At 37.4% G+C, this 18,707-nt stretch overlaps 1 protein-coding gene across 1 annotated transcript; it reads right to left on the bottom strand.

Moving 5' to 3' along the window:
* Positions 1–5,538: 5,538 nt before the first annotated feature.
* panx1a (pannexin 1a) lies at positions 5,539–18,244 on the bottom strand. The gene is made up of 6 exons (XM_084127599.1): positions 17,758–18,244; positions 15,290–15,414; positions 13,611–13,819; positions 12,824–13,325; positions 10,418–10,574; positions 5,539–6,365 (listed from the first exon to the last, which is right to left on the bottom strand). The coding sequence occupies exons 1-6, from the start codon at positions 17,939–17,941 to the stop codon at positions 6,289–6,291; spliced, it is 1,254 nt and encodes a 417-aa protein (XP_083983725.1). The 5' UTR covers positions 17,942–18,244; the 3' UTR covers positions 5,539–6,288.
* Positions 18,245–18,707: the final 463 nt, after the last annotated feature.

The following is an 18,707-nucleotide window of genomic DNA, read 5'->3' as shown; positions in this document are numbered from 1 at the left end:
GCTTTCGATGGGGCGTGTGAAAACCACCAGGCGGGGAGGACACTTTGAGCGAGACACTCCACTTCGGCTGTGCGCTGTAACCGGGTAGCAGGGTTTAACTCTTCACCAGCATATGAAACATTCAGTTGAAATACCTTCTCTCTTTCTGAACAGGACGGAGGCCTTCAATAGGGCATGTGGAGACCACCAGGCGGGGAGGACACTTTGAGCGAGACACTCCACTTCGGCTGTGCGTTGTAACCAGGTAGCAGGGTTTAACTATTCGACAGCAGATGAAACATTCAGTTGAAATACCTTCTCTCTTTCTGAACAGGGCAGAAGCTTTCGATGGGGCGTGTGAAAACCACCAGGCGGGGAGGACACTTTGAGCGAGACACTCCACTTCGGCTGTGCGCTGTAACCGGGTAGCAGGGTTTAACTCTTCACCAGCATATGAAACATTCAGTTGAAATACCTTCTCTCTTTCTGAACAGGACGGAGGCCTTCAATAGGGCATGTGGAGACCACCAGGCGGGGAGGACACTTTGAGCGAGACACTCCACTTCGGCTGTGCGCTGTAACCAGGTAGCAGGGTTTAACTATTCGACAGCAGATGAAACATTCAGTTGAAATACCTTCTCTCTTTCTGAACAGGGCAGAAGCTTTCGATGGGGCGTGTGAAAACCACCAGGCGGGGAGGACACTTTGAGCGAGACACTCCACTTCGGCTGTGCGCTGTAACCGGGTAGCAGGGTTTAACTCTTCACCAGCATATGAAACATTCAGTTGAAATACCTTCTCTCTTTCTGAACAGGACGGAGGCCTTCAATAGGGCATGTGGAGACCACCAGGCGGGGAGGACACTTTGAGCGAGACACTCCACTTCGGCTGTGCGTTGTAACCAGGTAGCAGGGTTTAACTATTCGACAGCAGATGAAACATTCAGTTGAAATACCTTCTCTCTTTCTGAACAGGGCAGAAGCTTTCGATGGGGCGTGTGAAAACCACCAGGCGGGGAGGACACTTTGAGCGAGACACTCCACTTCGGCTGTGCGCTGTAACCGGGTAGCAGGGTTTAACTCTTCACCAGCATATGAAACATTCAGTTGAAATACCTTCTCTCTTTCTGAACAGGACGGAGGCCTTCAATAGGGCATGTGGAGACCACCAGGCGGGGAGGACACTTTGAGCGAGACACTCCACTTCGGCTGTGCGCTGTAACCAGGTAGCAGGGTTTAACTATTCGACAGCAGATGAAACATTCAGTTGAAATACCTTCTCTCTTTCTAAACAGGGCGGAGGCCTTCCATGGGGCATGTGGAGACCACCAGGCGGGGAGGATGCTTTAAGCAAGACGCTCTGCTTCAGCTGTGCACTGTAACAATGTAACAGGATTTAACCATTCAACAGTAGATGAAACATTCAGCTGCAATACCTTCTCTCGTTCTAAACAGGGCAGCGGCTTTCGTTAGGGGCGTGTGGAAACCACCAGGCGAGGAGGATGCTTTAAGCGAGACACTCCACTTCAGCTGTACACTGTAACAATGTAGCAGGGTTTAACAGTTCAACAGCATATAAAACATTCAGCATTAACAGAGCCGGGCTGTCTCAAAATGGTAAGTTGAGCGCTTGATATATCAAAACCTTCCTTGGAGACAGCGGGTGAAAGACTGTAAGGAGAGAGTGCACGATGAACTTCACTCCATAACACAAACCGTGTGAATCGTCACTTCAGGCACTGCATTCCACTCGCACACCGTGCATTCGGGCCAGCACTCACCCACCGGTCTTTCTCCCACCAGATCAACTCTCATCTCTCGCAAGGGCTCAACTTCTCTCCAGAGACAGCAGACGACGGGTGCAGCAATCGTCACATTCAGCGAGGTGCGGACAAAAGTTGGAGACAGATCAACAATTCACTCGGTGTACTAGTTCACTCGTGCCACACACTTTCCAAACTCTTAACACCACTTCAGTGTTAGTGCATATAAACAACGAATCCGATACTCATCACTTTGCGTCTTCCCCACTGCTGACGATATTCCTTGGGTTTTCGTTGACAAATACTTCACTCTCTTCTTTCCACTTCTCAGCTTCAATCTTCGCCCGCTTCACAGCCCAGCCTCAAATACAAAACAACCCGCCGACAAACACAGTATCTCACGGGAGGAGAACCACGCGACAGTCTGCTTCCTCTCTATTTTTAAAGCCCCATCTGAATACGTGTCCCTCTCACAACACTCTCTGTAATTACTCCACACCTGCTGTCAATCGGGCAATTGGCCTTGCTACCATGGCAACAGATTCGCAGTGCAACAGAGACGGGTGTCCACTGGAGGTCTCCACAACAACACTGCATTCACAAGGATTTTAGTCTTTTCTCTAATTTTTGTCACACCGTGACATGAGTCTTGAAGCTGACCTCTGCTGATGAAACTGCAAACTATCTTCAGTAAAACTTTTCTTCAATATTTTATAATTCTGAGTCCGGGTCTTCTTTTCAAACATCTGGTCCACGGGTCCTAAACTGTTAAGCCCTAACACCTCCATCAACTTTTTCCTAGGGATTTGGTAACGTGAATCAGGAGTCTTGACAACTGCAATAAATCCTCTGTCTTCTACAATTGAGATTGGCTGGAGGTCCCTCACAATCATCTCTCCTGTGCTTCTTGTGATTTCTGATGCTCTCTGTGAGTCATTTATAAAATATAATACATAAAGCTGTGTTACAGGCATATAATTTATAATCGTAGTAAATCTCTCCCAGGTATTACTTGACACTTCAAATATTATTTATTTATTTTAAATTATATATAAATTAAAAAAAAAAGTATATATAATAGAATTCATTAAGAACATCCACCATAACATACCAGGTAACAAAAATAGATATATGCTTATGAAAAATTTATTAAAAAAAATCCTACTGTTTAAATTAAAATGTCCAGTTTAAACCAGTTTGAAATACTCATATGCAGTTTAATATTCTGCTCCTTGTGAAATAATGTTGGCCTAAAACCTGAAATACAGGGAAATAATGATTGGCTGGGAATAGTGTACAATATCTATATGATGGAGAGGTTAACAATGAATCTTAGGTTACAGTCAGAGAAATTTGCCAAGTTATGAGGAAAATGGATAGACTACATTCTCCCACTAAGACCAGACCTAATATAGAAATGATGATAATTAAGAGTAGTGAAATCTTGAGAACTATTGATAAATAGGGTAATGGAAGAAATGAGGGATGAAAGAAGTAATAGTTTGAATAAAATTAAAAATACTCATACTGGGAATGAGAGTACTTCTGGACTCAAATATACCATCCTCGGGTTTCTTTTGTATACAGTTAGGAATTTTTTTAAAAAAAAATATAGGAAGCCAAAACAAATAGGTGGATTGTGTACCCACTCTACTGGCTGAGTATTAAATATACAACTGCATTGTTTGTTGAATTGCAGGAAGGGTTGTATTATTTTGTATTATATTGTGTTGCCTCCCATTTAATGTCTTTTCTGCCCTTTGTCTTTCTTTCTTTTTTTCTTGTAATGTTTGCTGCGACTATTGTGGATGTAATTTCTGTTTCTCTTGTTTGTTTGTTCTGTTCAGTGAGTTCAGTACTCAGTTGTTGATTGTCTTTGATGTATAGGATTTTGGGTGCCATCCAAATGTATTGGAATGTGGAAATTGCTGTAATAGAAACCTAAATAGTAATACAAAAGTAAATATTGTAGGCCTATGTAATATCTTCATATCTGAAACAATCTGTATTATATTGCATTATATAAAGGTGACAACTTTTTAATTCAAATCATTCAATTAACCTAATCATCACTTACCTGGACAATGGCTGTAAATGTGTGCAGGAAAGACTGAGACTGAATGGGGCTTGTTTGCACCACAAAACAATAGAGACAAACACTGAATGGATGCTTAGACAATGACAATAAACATCAATTAGCATTTTAGAGTCTTCTCAAAATAAAGTCACATGACATGATCTTGAGTTTTAGACTTATCATCTTCAGATTTGAAATGTAACATAGTCAGTTATTTGGCTTTACTGCAGTGCATTTCTAGATTAAAGGGGCTATACACCTGTGGCCAATAAACGGAACTGCTCTTCCTTTCTGCTCGCTCTCGTACGTGCACACTTCACAAGTCATCCGCTGCAAAGAAGTCAACATTATGTTTACAGAGGTAAGAACAGTCAAATACATATATTGTTTGAGAAACTAAGTTTGTTTGCTGACTAGCGGTGGTGGCAGAGTGATCTGAAACGTTTAACATGAACGCGCTTGACGTCACATCCGCAGACAGCGCGCGAAAAATCCGACCCGACAGAAAATAGGAAAAATAGGATACAGGCTTATAGGTGCACCCACTGTGAGCTGACAAGGTGTCAGTATGCTCATCAGGAGATGTTTGAGTCATACATGGTCAAATAAAAAGGCTATTGTTACGTTTATTTTGGGGAAACAGTTGCATATAGCCCCTTTAAAACAATGCCAACTTCATAAATCCAATTTCATACAAACACATTTCTAATAACTTTACAAAACTTTGAAGCTATTTATATATATATATATATATATATATATATATATATATATATATATATATATATATATATCATTATTATTATTATTATTATTATTTTTTTTTTTTTTTCATTGTGACAATAATTAATTCTGACTTCACAATAAACTGCCAAGTGTCTTATTTCAAATAAGACTATACTTATGCTTTTAGTGGAAAGGGTCCATGAACTGTATCTGTTTTAGTTTGGGTATGCCATTTATTGGGATTTTTTCAAAAGCGGGGGTGCTGGCTAACAGGTGCTCCAAAGCATTAAAAATTTATAATGGTTTAAGTTGAAAATGTAATTGTGTAATGAATGATGTGTAACACATTTACAAGTTATGAATAGTTTACACTTTAGATTAGGGGATGCAGAAAGTGTTGTAAATTATTTATTCATGCATTTACACATCATTGATAATACAAATGATCTGTACGTGTATACAAGGCATTTACAACACTTTCTGCACCCTTTAATTGCTACATGCATACAATTTTTTTTTTTTTTACATAATTTATTAAACATTTATGAAATGCATATTCACATTTTGTAAATGATTAGTTAATCATTAACTAATCAATTGTAAATGTCTTACAACTGAATATACAAAACAAACAATAATTAACATATTAATCATTTATGAAGCCATAGTCATGTTTCGTAAATAATTAGTTAATCATTTACTAATCACTTGTAAATGACTTGTAATGGAAAATGTTAGTATGTCACTTGCTGCTCATTTATGAATGTTTTGTAAATGATTAGTTCATCATTAACTAACCACTTATAAATGACTTACAACTGAACATTATTATAAAGTTACCATTCAGGTTAGTACTAAATAAACAAGCAGCAATTTTTATAATCCCTCTTATTTATTTTTATTTTTAACATTTTACCGATTCTGTAATATGTACAGTATGTAAACTTATGACAACTGTACATAAGGAAAGTAAATGATGAAAGAACTCCAAAACTAGTGTAAAAACCAATCAACTTTATTTCCAGAGCAGAGAGAATATAAATCTTCTCTAAAAAAAAAAAAAAAATGAATTCAGAAAGGCTAAAAAAAAGGTCAGTATCATTTTTTGGCAGAAACCCCAGATGACCCATGGTCTAATATTTTAATTAATATCTCTTTCCACAATTCATATTTCAAAGAGAAGCTCTGTAGGTTAACATTTTCTTTCAGTTTATTAATTTTTTCCCCATTACCTTAGACTGAAAGAATCAGCCAATGCTCAGACAGCTTCAACTGATTATTTTGAGTTGCAATTATGGGTGACAATGTAAACATGCATGTAAATGCACTGCCTGGCCATTAAAAAAGAAGAAGAAAAAATGTCGCCGTTTAGATTTAAATAGGAAAATGCTTGAGAGTCTATGATTGGATCATCATTGCAGTGATTATTGTTTCTAGCATGTTATATGTTATGCAACAGGAACATATTCCATGATGTCAAATTCAAGATTCATCAAGCACAAAATGTAAAAGAATGGTTGGGAGGAGCAAGGAAATAGTTTACATATGAACTGGCTCCTCTGAGCCCAGACCTTAAATTCACTGAAAGTCTTTAGGATGTGCTCAAAACTTAGTTATGCATTTATGAAAAGACGAAACTTCCACAGTTTTCCTCTTTTAGCCCAAATTGTATTCCTCCATTCTTTCCAGAAGTTAGGAGCCTCAGTATGATGCAGGCGGTCACCACAGACTGTAAATGGGCAATTCAGATCACCCTCTGGCGCACAACCTTCTCATCTTCATCTTTTTTCAAGCAGTCCCCCTGCATCAGTGGAGAAATCTCTGAGGAAACACATGGATACAATTTTTTTTTACTAGGGGTTTAACAATACATCGTTAAATTGCGATACAAAAATGCAACATGTCTCGTTGATGTAAACAATATGATTTGCGATATTCGTTAAACTTCCAAACACAAATTAAGATATTTTTGTAAAACCTGAGAGATTTCTGTCCCTCCATTTAAAGTCCCAAAATACACGTATAGGCTAAATCAGCGTCTTCACACAAGGGAAATGTTTGGAGTAGGACTGTGTGCGGCACAGCTTGCCCTTTATATTGTGCAACAGACCAATTAAATTAGGCAGAATAACTTTTTATATGTTTGGTTGACTGTGTTTTATTTTGATAATGAGCAGTCTGCGATATGAAGCAACGCCAGAACTGATAGCCTACTATGTTGTGTGAGAGCGCGATGCGCGAGCGCCATCACTTGGATTTGTTCCACTGCTGGGAAATAACTTAATACTCTGTTATTTATAGTCATACAGATAATATGACATCATTTGAAACAGTAAAATGTATATTTTTATTTGTGTACATTCAAAATGACTACAAAATATCATGTCATTGAAAAATAAATAAAACAACATGATGCGCTGCTTTAGCGCGTCTCGGTCTCTTTAGATCTTTCTGGCGCTCACCAAAAATGAACCAAAATACAGAGAATAGCCTTCTTGGCGCGCCTACTTTTGAAAGTCAACATTTAGATTATTTAACGTTAAATGCATTATATATGCCTGAGTCACTTTGGAATAAATCACAGCGTGTTTCATGATAAAACATAACTTGGCCTACAGTCCGAAAAATAGGCTATAGCAGGGGTGGGCAAACTACGGCCCGCGGGCCACATACGGCCCGTTAGGCTGTTTAATCCGGCCCGTCGAGTATTTAAAAAATTGTCTTAAGATCGCATTCATTTTGCCTTTTTCTTGCAATACTTTGCGTTATATACTGCGTTGCATATATTTGACAATCGGAATATCAGATATTTCATGCCATATAACAAATGTAAAAAAGGAAAAATGACATAAAAGCAGATCACCATTCATTCAGCGCTGTTGTGGCTGCGGTGTGTCACGTAACAAGCTAGACGTGTCACCATGGAAACCAAACAGACAGCAATTTAAGCGCATAGACTTGGTGCACGTTAATGTTTTTTCCTTTTTTGAAAACTCACAGAGAAAAAAATGTTTGGTAACCGCTTGCACACATGTTTAGTTTTTCCTTTGATTTGTCTGCTATTTAGTTTTGCTACTCTGGATTTGTGGATGTATCCTCCTGACTGATTCCGTTTACCGACCTTTATCGCCTGGCTCCGGTTTTGTTCATTAAATGTTCTGATCTGCCTTTGCTTTTTATGTTTTATTTTATTATACTTAAAATAAATTTGTATATTCGTTTATTTCGTTTTTTCCCCACAAATGTATGACTTTTGGAAGTGCAAATTGATTGCCATGCAGTTTTAATAAAGTTGAATTAACGTAACCTTCTGTCATTTTTACTCTTCTAAGTGTACACTTAGGTGTTTTGTTTCTAATTTACGGTAAGGCCCATTAAATAATAATAAGGATAAACAATATTTTAAAAGTATAGGCTATAATTATCGAACATCTGACTAATTAAAAATTAACCTCAAAACATAACATGCTAAATGGGGGATATCTAGCATAAAAAATTTATTGTCGTCTCTCAGTTGTTGAATTTCGCGCAGGGTTGCCACAACATAAATGTGTTTGCTCAGCCCTATCTCATGAAAGTGCGAATACCACGAATTGTATTTGTAGTTCTTATGAAACGCAGTTTTCGCGTGCATATGATATGCACTTAAAGGGATAGTTCGCCCAAAAATGAAAATTCGGTCATCAGTTACTCACCCTCAAGTTGTTTCAAACCTGTATGAATTTCTTTTTTCTGCTGAACACAAAAGAAGATATTTTGAAAAATGTCGGTAACCAAACAGTTGATGGACCCCATTGACTTCCATAGTATTTTTTTTCCTACTATGGAAGTCAATGGGGTCCATCAACTGTTTGTGTTCAGCAGAAAAAAGAAATTCATACAGGTTTGAAACAACTTGAGGGTGAGTAAATGATGACAGAATTTCATTTTTGGGCAAACTATCCCTTTAATGGCGTGTAATAGGCACGCACTCCGCACCCCTAATCCTAACCAAGGGTTTTACAGTGCGCAGCATATGCACACAAAAAAATATATATATATTTGGCGTATAAATGGCACGAGAAATAAAATTTGTGGTATAGATACGCACTTTCATGAGATCGTGTTTCATAATCTGCTACTGGGCCGGCCCTCTGTCAAATTTTAAAACCCAGTGTGGCCCTTGAGCCAAAAAGTTTGCCCACCCCTGGGCTATAGGTTATAGCAAATTCAGACCAACTGCTGGTCTACACAGAGAAAAAGCCCTTTCTAAGCTCTTCTGTTGTACCGAGCCATTCGTTAGTCTAGTTGTTTGATGAGAAAATTAAATGTAGCCTATAGTTGCAATACACGCGTTTTGTAAGCTCCGTGCAACTGCTGCAGCGGACTATTATTACTAGAATATTAGAAATCTAATACTCAAGCTGTTTTCTCATTTTTCTACTCTTAATATTAAATTAAAAAACGACTGAACGAAAGATACACGGATTCTCTTGAACCACCACCGCGTTTGCGGCAGAAAACTACTGCAGTGCAGCCAAAATGCTCTGTTCGACTTATCTGAGATCCTTTACTCTTCCCTGTGGATGACCTGTGACCTACTTTCTGTAAGATCTGAATTTTTGAATTTGAATTTTTGAACTTGAATTTTAGAAAACTGAATTTGAAGTTCCGAATTTCTTCATCTCGAAAACTTCAATCTGTATTTTTTTAAAACTGAATATTTGCAGTATACTTGCAGTAATATTTGCAGTATACGAATTCAGAACAAAAAAAAAATACATGTCTATAAAATTCAGCCATAAAAACATTTCAATTTGTTAAATTTCAAATGTTCAATATTCGTTTAAAAAAAATCTAATTCAGAACTATTTAAACTACCACCTAAAATTCAATTTTGTTAGATTACACTTGCAAATAATTCAAATTTACACAATTCAAATTCAAATCATTTTGTCATATTATAAGCTCCATAGGTTCCTTGCCACTGTTGCCTGGGCCTTTGGCTTGCTTAGTTGGGGACATTTAATATTCAACAATATTATTGATCTGCCTTACTTAAGGTGGACGATGATGCAATTTTCTTCTAGAAACAAACTTTGTTGTATTATTTTCATGTTATCACTGTGAAGCTGCTTTGATACAATTTGTATTGTAAAAAGCGCTATATAAATAAAGGTGACTTGACTTGACTAGTTGCTTGGACGGTCAATGGAGGGTCAGAAATCTCTTAAATTTCATCAAAATATGTTAGTTTGTGTTTCAAAGATGAACCAAAACAATATTATTTTGGGCATCTCTCAGAGCATCTTCCTGTAGCCCAGTGCTTCTCAAACCCATCCTGAAGACCCCCACCTCCACACATGTTGGAGACCTACAAAATGTGCAGTAGTGGGGGGTTTGAGAAGCTGCTGTAGCATATACTTAATTCAGTGGATAAACAACACCACAATTGCAATAATACATAGCAATAAACCTGACCAGAATAAAAGCAAAAATCCTGATAAATTGTCTTTTAATTTTAAAGTTAAATAAAGTATTTGACTGAAAGTGTGTGATTTGAATCAAAAGAGCATACAAAGTGGATATCCAACTTTGATTTGAATTGGGCATGGCATGATGGATAGCATGTAAGCTAACATAAACCAGAATATCAACAGGCCAGGGTAATACACTTTCTATTTTCACATTATCAGCATCTTTGGGAAAACTTCACTAGAATGTGCTGCCCTCTTAAATGCCTTGTGAGCCCTATTTTTTTTGCCATATAAGAAACACTTCCAATGACCGCTCCTTTTTCGGTAACACAGGCATCTTCAGAGAGACAATGCCTGTTTTAATTTGAGAATTTATATGTAAATCAAATAGTAACAGTAATCAGCAAAAACACATACCTTTCATCTCTGTGTCACCATTGATGTTGCTGGAGACTTTCCTGTTCTTTTCTAGCAATCTGCCGTCCACCACATCTGTTTTAACCTGTCCCAGTGTCTGCAACAGCAGCATGGTGTCAAAAGACTCGTCTCCCCCTTCTTTTATCAGCTCTAACACCTGCATACATAGAGCACACACATTACAAGACATTCTCTAGGAAACCAAAATAAATAAAAAATCTGAGAGTCAAACAATAGATCTGATTCATTCAATCAGTTTTAAAATATCAAATATCCAGAATAATAGTCAATATAAATTTAAACAAATGCATTAATACAATTTATTAATGCTTAAAGTATGGTAACTTCTTAACTATATTCACTTCACATTGAAATTACTTATAAATTCAAGAACACAAATTTACTATAACTAATCTGTAAATTAAGGAACAGTGCTTTTATAGTAATTGGATGAACTGCCTTAAGATTATAAGATGATAAAAGCCAAATTCATCAGTGCATTTGATGAAGCATTTGATTTGAAGTCTTTGCCGCCAAATGGAACTGAATCTGAAGTTTCGGTCTCACTTTATTTTGATGGTCCCTTTAACACATTCTGTCGACTATAAGTAATGTTGCACCTACATGTCTACTAACTCTCATTAGAGTGTTAGTAGAGTACTAGTAGACTGGTAGGGTTAGAATAAGTTAAAGCAAAGTTAATTATAGTCAGTAGAGTGTCTGTTGGAGGACCATCACAATAAAGAGTTGGAAGATATTAAGACAGTCTACTAATACTCTAATAAGAGTTAGTTGTTGCAAAGTTACAGAATGTTCAAAAGGGACCATCAAAATAAAGTGTTACCAAAGTTTCAAATATGCAGATGTTCTGATACCCACCAATCAGAGCTGATAGTGTTAAGGCCCTTTCACACTGAGCACGATGCGATAAAGCTAAGCGAATCGCAGACGAACAGAGCTTTCTCATTGAACGTGAACCGATTGATTGCCTTCACGCCTGTACGATAGCGGGCACTGACCACCAATACATTTTTCCTCATGTATTTATCTCGTAGGTTTTCCCATTTGGCTTTAACCTCGTCCGCTGCACAACATACAACAGTAAATTAACATAAAGTTTGGTACAACACAGAAACCATCATTGAGTGTGTGTAATCATTGAGTGGATTTTAATTAGATAACGGGCAGAAGTACATTAATCGTAGTGGTTTACAACAAACTGAATGCTACCCATGCTTAGCATTTCTCGTTCTTTATTGATATGAAAAATACCGCATGAAAAACACTTACAGAACATTATCTGCCTTTATGTTTCATCTGTAGAAACGTTTCTCTTAGTTGCTTCTGTGCAGAACCGTGCGGAACTCAGAAATGAACACAACGTCGTCTTTCGGAAGGGCAGGAGTTATGATCGCATAATCTGATTGACAGCTCTAGAGCGAATGAGCTCTCGGACTCATGGAAAATGAATAGAAAATGATAATCTGTATAAAGAACATGTAAGATTAAATCTGTTCTCAGACACCAATAGCACTCAACATCATTCTCTTCTCTCTTCCAGCACCACCACTCTCACACTTTTGTGTAACAGCAGAGGTTCAGATAAGCTCAAATCTAATTGGACGGTTCGTTTCATCGCGGGGCGATGAAGAAAAGAATCGACACACTGCTCAAAAAATCTTGCTTCGTCACGCTCAGTGTTGCCAACTTAGTGACTTTTTTTCAAAAAAGCGACTAGCGGCAAATCTATCTGACAGACGTGAATGGACGCATCACATATCTGCTTCTCTTTTGTTTTATATTTAAAGAAATTAGTTCAACCATTTTAATTTCCATTCTTCTATTGTGCGTATCACTTGTATTACTCACTAATCGCAGAGCTTTAGTTCATCCAGTTTGCAAACTCTCTCAATGAAAACATAGCAAATGAGAACAGCTTTATTGGACATTCGACTATATTGTATTATATTATATTTATTTTATTATATTAAAATACAGTATGTGAGCACGGATTAGGCAAGAAAACACATTAGGCCGGCAGAATGCAAGAGTGACGTGATGACGTCATCATGACGCCATCTAGCGACATTTAGCGACTTTTTGGGCAGGCTTTAGCTACTTTCCTTTGAAAATAGTTGACAACACTGGTCACGCTGCGATCGATCGCGCCCAGTGTGAACAGCTTCATAGGGATCTATTGTTTCGATTCAAGGGCATCATCATGATGACATTTGCATCGCTTAATCGCGCTCAGTGTGAAAGGCCCTTTAGCCTGACACTTTTCTATGTAATTACATAATTGATATAAATGAAAAATTGTTTAAATCAACCAATTAAAAGTTAATTTAAATGAACTCCCCGTATCCAGAGTCTACGCAACAAATAGAGCAAACCTGATCAACACACCTTCAGGCACTTATAACTCTTCAGCTCACTGAGGTTCTCTTCCAGAAACAGCAGATATAACGCAAGATCATCCCAGGTCACCTGTCCAAACTGCATTACCCCTAACGTGGGCAACATCTCGTAAGGCTTCAAGAACCCCATGGTCCTTCTGAATGGAACCAACATGGCGTACAAGCACACGGGCAAAAGCAGCAAATACACACACAGATTTATGTAGCTCAGGAGCTGAAAGATGCCCACGGCAACTAGCTTGCACTGCATGGCCGGAGGGACTGAGGAGTCGTTGATTACCACGCCAGATCGAATGTCACACTGAAACTCATCTGTGATGGAGAGACGGATGTAATAGCAAAGGTAGATGCAGGCTAATATGAGGGCCAAGAAAGTGACGGCGCGGCAGACGAGGTATCGGATCAGTAATCCTCGAGAGAAGCGTTTGGTCCTCAAGTATTGTTCCACCAGAGGATATTTAAAGCAGCTCTCGGTAACGTCTATCACAGAGCTAAAGAAGAAAAAAAAGATGCAGGCATCACAGTATTTAAATGTTACAGGAATGTAATAGGAACGATTGGTGAGAGATTATGGTTAAAAAAAAAAAGTGTGAAAATGCCAGAAATATTTATAGAAAGTTACTGATAGAAGGTTAGTTTGTGTATGCGTGCCAATAACTCTCACAGAGTGAAGCCATGTGAGTGTGTGACAGGTCTGTGCAGTGTGAACCCAACCACCCTGAAACGTCACGAAGGACCACCAGGCATTTTCTCTGCTCTTTGCGTGTTCAGTTCACCTGTATGAGTCCACACGGGCTGACAGTGGGTCCTGTTTTCCTGCAGCGTGACAGCATTTGGCCAGTTTAATGGCTCTGTTGTAGGAACGGTCCAGTTCTTCCATTATAAAGGTCAGATCAGAAGAAAGCATAGGAGCTCCTGTGAACCGCCAAAACAACGCTGGCATGTAAACTGATACTGCCACCAGCAACAGGATATAAGGAAAAAACTGCAGAGAGAGGGAGAGGGGGTCCATTTTAAAGGCTCATTTGTCCTAAAACACATTAATTATCATTTTTAACATCATGATTTCATTTTTCTTTATTATATTATTATTATTATTATGAGGTGAAGGTGGATTTTGTGAATTCTATGACTAATCTCTTAAGCCTCTTTATACTTCTGTATGTTGAGAAAAACATTATTTTAACATTTTATTTGAGTAATGCACAAATTCCACATTTAATCAACAAGGTAAATGAATTATTGTTTTCAAGGGGACCATCAAAATAAAGCGTTACTAGGGGTGTAACGGTTCACAAAATTCACAGTTCGGTTCGATACGATACACTGGTGTCACGGTTCGGTACATTTCCGATACAGCAAAAAGAAAGAAATGCCAGAGAAATTTCCTTGATTTAAATTTTTTTTAATTAAAACTAACATCTTAAAGTATGGTCATTTTTTACGTTGAGCAATGGAGCTATACTTGACTCTTCTTAGGAGAAAATATAAAACAAAAACAGATCCTTATAAAAAGAATGAAACGTAATATTGTAGTAGTAATAAACAAAGGTTTATTTTAGTTCAGATTAACATTTGAGGGCAGCAATTTTATTCATAATGTCGAAATAAAACCGACGTTACATTACTTGAAAGCACAGTGTTTCTTCCTGGTTTAGACGTCAGCGCTGTTTGATCCGTTAATAACGGAGAAATGTGAATGCTTCTCACTAGATCTCGCAGCGATGTTATTACTTCAGTGGCGAATTCAAATGCTTTCTTGACTGGATCTCTTATTAGCGCTGTGTAGTGGCAGTGTCGCTTGATCAAGATCGGCTCGCGCTGCACTGGTCCAAACTGACAAACGCTCCGTGAAGCACAAAATAAGGAGTAGCGCAGTTTCGTTCCGCTTTCATTACGTTTGTCATTTGATGTTGGGCAATGTTGTGGTGCCAGTGTCTCTTTACATTATGAGAGACATGTGAAATAACGAAATTTTGGTCAGCAGGAAAAATGGTCCAACGAACCATGCGGTTTGTAATGCGTACCGAACCGAAAGCCTCGTACCGAACGGTTCAATACGAATACGTGTATCGTTACACCCCTAAGCGTTACCATAATCATTTTTTTTTTATTTTTTTTTTTATGTTAAACAATCAAGCTTCTATTTTGATGGAAAACTTATAAATGCTTCCCATTAGTTGCAAGTTGCATTTCCAAATGCACAGTGTGATTAGCTGTACATGTGTAAATATTTTTAATTAAACCACAGCCTTTGTGATTTCATAATCACATTAATCACTGCAAAAATGAATAAATGTAAATGTCAGCGAAATACATCGCTTGTGGAATTTTACCGATTACTCGACACAGGTAATGTAGGATGTTTTTTTAATCGAGTAATCGTGACAGCCCTAGACTTCAACACTATGGACAGCTTGGTAAAAAGTGTGAGAACATGTGTTTATGGCTTTACCTTGTGCAGCCACAGTGGCAGGCCTCCCGTGTCCTGTGTTTGCACTGCCGCCCAGCAGTACGAGTCCACATAACCAGCCTGACGCCACGAGAACTTTGTAGGGGGGAAACAACTTATCTGTGTACCTAGAAAAAAAGAGAATCAACAGTTTTACAGTAGATGGAGAATAAGTGTGTGTGTTTTTTTGAGAGTGAGACAGAAATGCATTGTGAAATATTGATCTTCATCAGTGTTGGGCAGTAATGCCAATCTATTTACTACTAATTCAGTAATAATATTACAGTTACCATCCATAAAACAGCTTGTTACAACATTATTTGTGTTGCCTCAACCCCTACTGATTTGAAATCCACCAATCCAACCATAGATTCATTTTCGTAATATTCAAGACTTGTCCGTGCACGTGACGTCACCATTGCAGCAAACTAGCTTGAAAAATAGAAAAGCTTACATTTAGAAGCTGGAATTATTGCCATTTATTGAGAATAGATCATTGTCAAATGCAAGTTGTGGCATTACTTTACTCTGGCATTACATGCTTTGACCATCCACATCCCTTTGATTCCTATTTACATACCCACCTATTATCAAAAATCCTTCCAGAAAACTATTTTTTTTCTTATTATAGCTACAATTAGAATCAAGCGACTCATGACAATTTATGATATTAATACTCCATGTATGTATTTATGATATATTAATAATCTAATGTAGATTTTGGTTATATGATTAGGCAGAAATGTTATTTGTAGCATTTTAGAATGACCTAATCACTACACCTGCTTAGCATTTTCATGTAAACATCCTTTATTCTTACAAAAATAGAAAAATAATTAAAATAATTTCAAAACTTTTTTTAAAATTCATGAATGAATCAGTGTTTTTGAATACATGTATTACTTGAACGAATGGTCCCTTACCGCCACCAAGTGGCTGACATCTGACTGACAGCCAGTCTAGAAGCAGCTGAGACAAAGCTGCGCTGATACTGGTGAACCATCAGCAGTCCAAGAAAGCCTGACTGCTGTACAAACATTAGCCCAACAAGCTTAATGTCAGGTTTATGTTCCGTTATGTGGAACCTTATTTTGACATTCTGTTGTTCCTCGCTCTGTTTAGTTTTGGTTTCACTGGTTACTGATTATGTCCTCGTTTGTTTAGTCTAGTTTACTTTCCTTTGTTCTACCGCTGTTTATATAGCCCTGTGTTTCAGTTGTACTTTGTCAGTTCTCGTTTATGCACTGTTTGTGGTTTGCGTTGTTCTCCTGCGTGTTCATTCAGAGTGTTTGGATAATTAATAAAGCCTCTTTTGTTTTTGAATCTCCCTCATCTTCATGCCTACTGACCACATCAAGACACTTATTTATATATATATATATATATATATATATATATATATAAAAAAAGGTGATATTTAGTAACCAACCCCCCTAGTAGGATCATTTTTGGGACCTTCTTATGTATAAAACCCTGCGTCGGTGTGATTAAATCAAACATAACATAAAAGAAATTGAAAAGAGATTAAAAAAGAAATGGGCCCTGATTCTCTCAAATCAACATAATTTTCTAGTTTAAAAAGATGTTTACATATTTGCCAACCAATATTTTCAAACATGTCCAATTTCATACATTTTCCAAGGGTGAAATCCGTTGCCTGCCTTTTAACATTAAAGGTAAAAAATAATAATAAAGTAAGTGAATTGTAAAGTATTTCTCTTTTTTTGAATAACTACTCCCTACCTTACACATTAATACTGGAAAAAGAGCCCCTTCGGTGTAAAAACACATTCACAAGTCATTTTACGGCTCCCCCTTCCTATAAAAGCCAATTTAACCACTGGCTACCAGTATCTACAGTGTAAACTGTACTACTGGGCTGTTCTGCAATTTTTAAATTTCAATCAATGTTTAATCTTCATGCCATACTTTCAGAACTTGATGTATTACAGAGATTATATAAAAATACATTAAAACTTTTGAATGCAGATGTGTGAGATGACAAAATGTTAATTATGTGAGATAAAATACAACAAACATCGCTTTTATAGTTCATAGATATATAATTATATAACCTGATGTAATAACATAACATTCATAATCTGTGCTGTCACACACTGGAGCTTCATCAAAAGGCCATGCGCCAAATAACTCTGAAGCATTTACATATATTTAAATAACTTAACCTGTTTTTTAACTTAACTTAACTTAACCCGGGGGAGGGGGCATTTTAGTCAATGTGGAAACTGATATGTCATTGCTTATGCAATACAAAAAAAATATTGTATAAAACAAAAGCATAGGATAAAATACTAAGGGAAAATACAAAATGCAGTTCAAGTCATATGCATTTACTGCACTTAACACTGAACATATCGGCATCAACAGTTGGAAATTGTAACAGTTTCAAAAAGAAATCTGAAAAAGTAAGTAGTAAGATCTCTGATGATGAGTGTGAGAAAAGCACATACCGACAGACACTTCCTGAGCGAAGGCTAGAGAGATGAGAAGCAGAGGCAGACCCACCGCGACACAGGTGACCATCTTATCCAGAGCCAGATCTAACCTGATGCCTTTATACTTGTTCTCGGACGCGGGCTCCTTCAGCACGAAATCCGAGAACACGTACTCTGTGGCGGCGTGCGCTATAGCCATGACTTTCCTCTGTTAGCATCCATACATCTAATCACAAACATCCATCTAACTTTCGACTGACTGAAGAAGAAAGTGGGTCACTGTTCAAAGGGTACTCATCCCCTGAACAGGCATTGAATGGTAACAAGCTTTAAGTATGAAAGGATACAGTAATTGGTGTTAGATGTGAAAACGCAAACAACGACACTATTTCCGAAACCATTTCTTTCTTGTTTTTGTGTTGTTCTTCTTCGTTTTCTACTATTTCTTCCTCTTCTTCTTCTTCTTAGGTTTTCTTGGCGGATGGCAAACCAGCTTAAAGGTGCTTTACTGTCATCTACTGGACAGGAGTGTGGATCAGAAGATTTGGCAGGATAAGGGGGAAGAAGGCAAAATAATAATAATTAAAATAATAATATTTACCATAAACTTTTATACTTGCTCCATCAGGCCTGTTTCTTTCAAAAGTTTAATTAAATGTGTATTTCCTCAGTGCTGCTCCAAGGATGTAAAGTTTTCACTTTAAAAAAAAATCTCTTTCCTTTTCATATGCACTGCACAACAATCCATAATCAAATGTTGGAAAGATTCTAGTTAATTGCAATGTAAGCACATTCCATTTGTATGTCTATCTAATAGGCTAAATTAAGTGTCTTGTGTGAAGTATCCTGTGAGATGAGTGATGATAACCCTTTCTTCAGTTTGATTTTTAACCATCTCTCTTTCAAAACCAACAGAGCTTTGAATATTATACAAAAGTCTTCCTGTGTCATTAATATCCCAATAT

Source organism: Abramis brama (genome assembly GCF_963993115.1).
Source record: "Abramis brama genome assembly, chromosome: 10".
Lineage (NCBI taxonomy): Eukaryota > Metazoa > Chordata > Actinopteri > Cypriniformes > Leuciscidae > Abramis > Abramis brama.
The sequence above is the reverse complement of the archived record's forward strand: the minus strand, read 5'-3'. Positions and strand labels throughout refer to the sequence as shown.

What these genes read in the sequence shown, in the direction of transcription:
- panx1a (XM_084127599.1), bottom strand. Translation starts at nt 17,941, where the DNA reads ATGGCTATAGCGCACGCCGCCACAGAGTACGTGTTCTCGGATTTCGTG. An exon ending in AGAGTTATAAGTGCCTGAAG is followed by an intron (nt 10,575 to 12,823) that starts GTGTGTTGATCA and finishes CTATGTATGCAG; the next exon opens with GTGTTAGAGCTGATAAAAGA. An exon ending in TGGTGACACAGAGATGAAAG is followed by an intron (nt 6,366 to 10,417) that starts GTATGTGTTTTT and finishes GTGTTTCCTCAG; the next exon opens with AGATTTCTCCACTGATGCAG.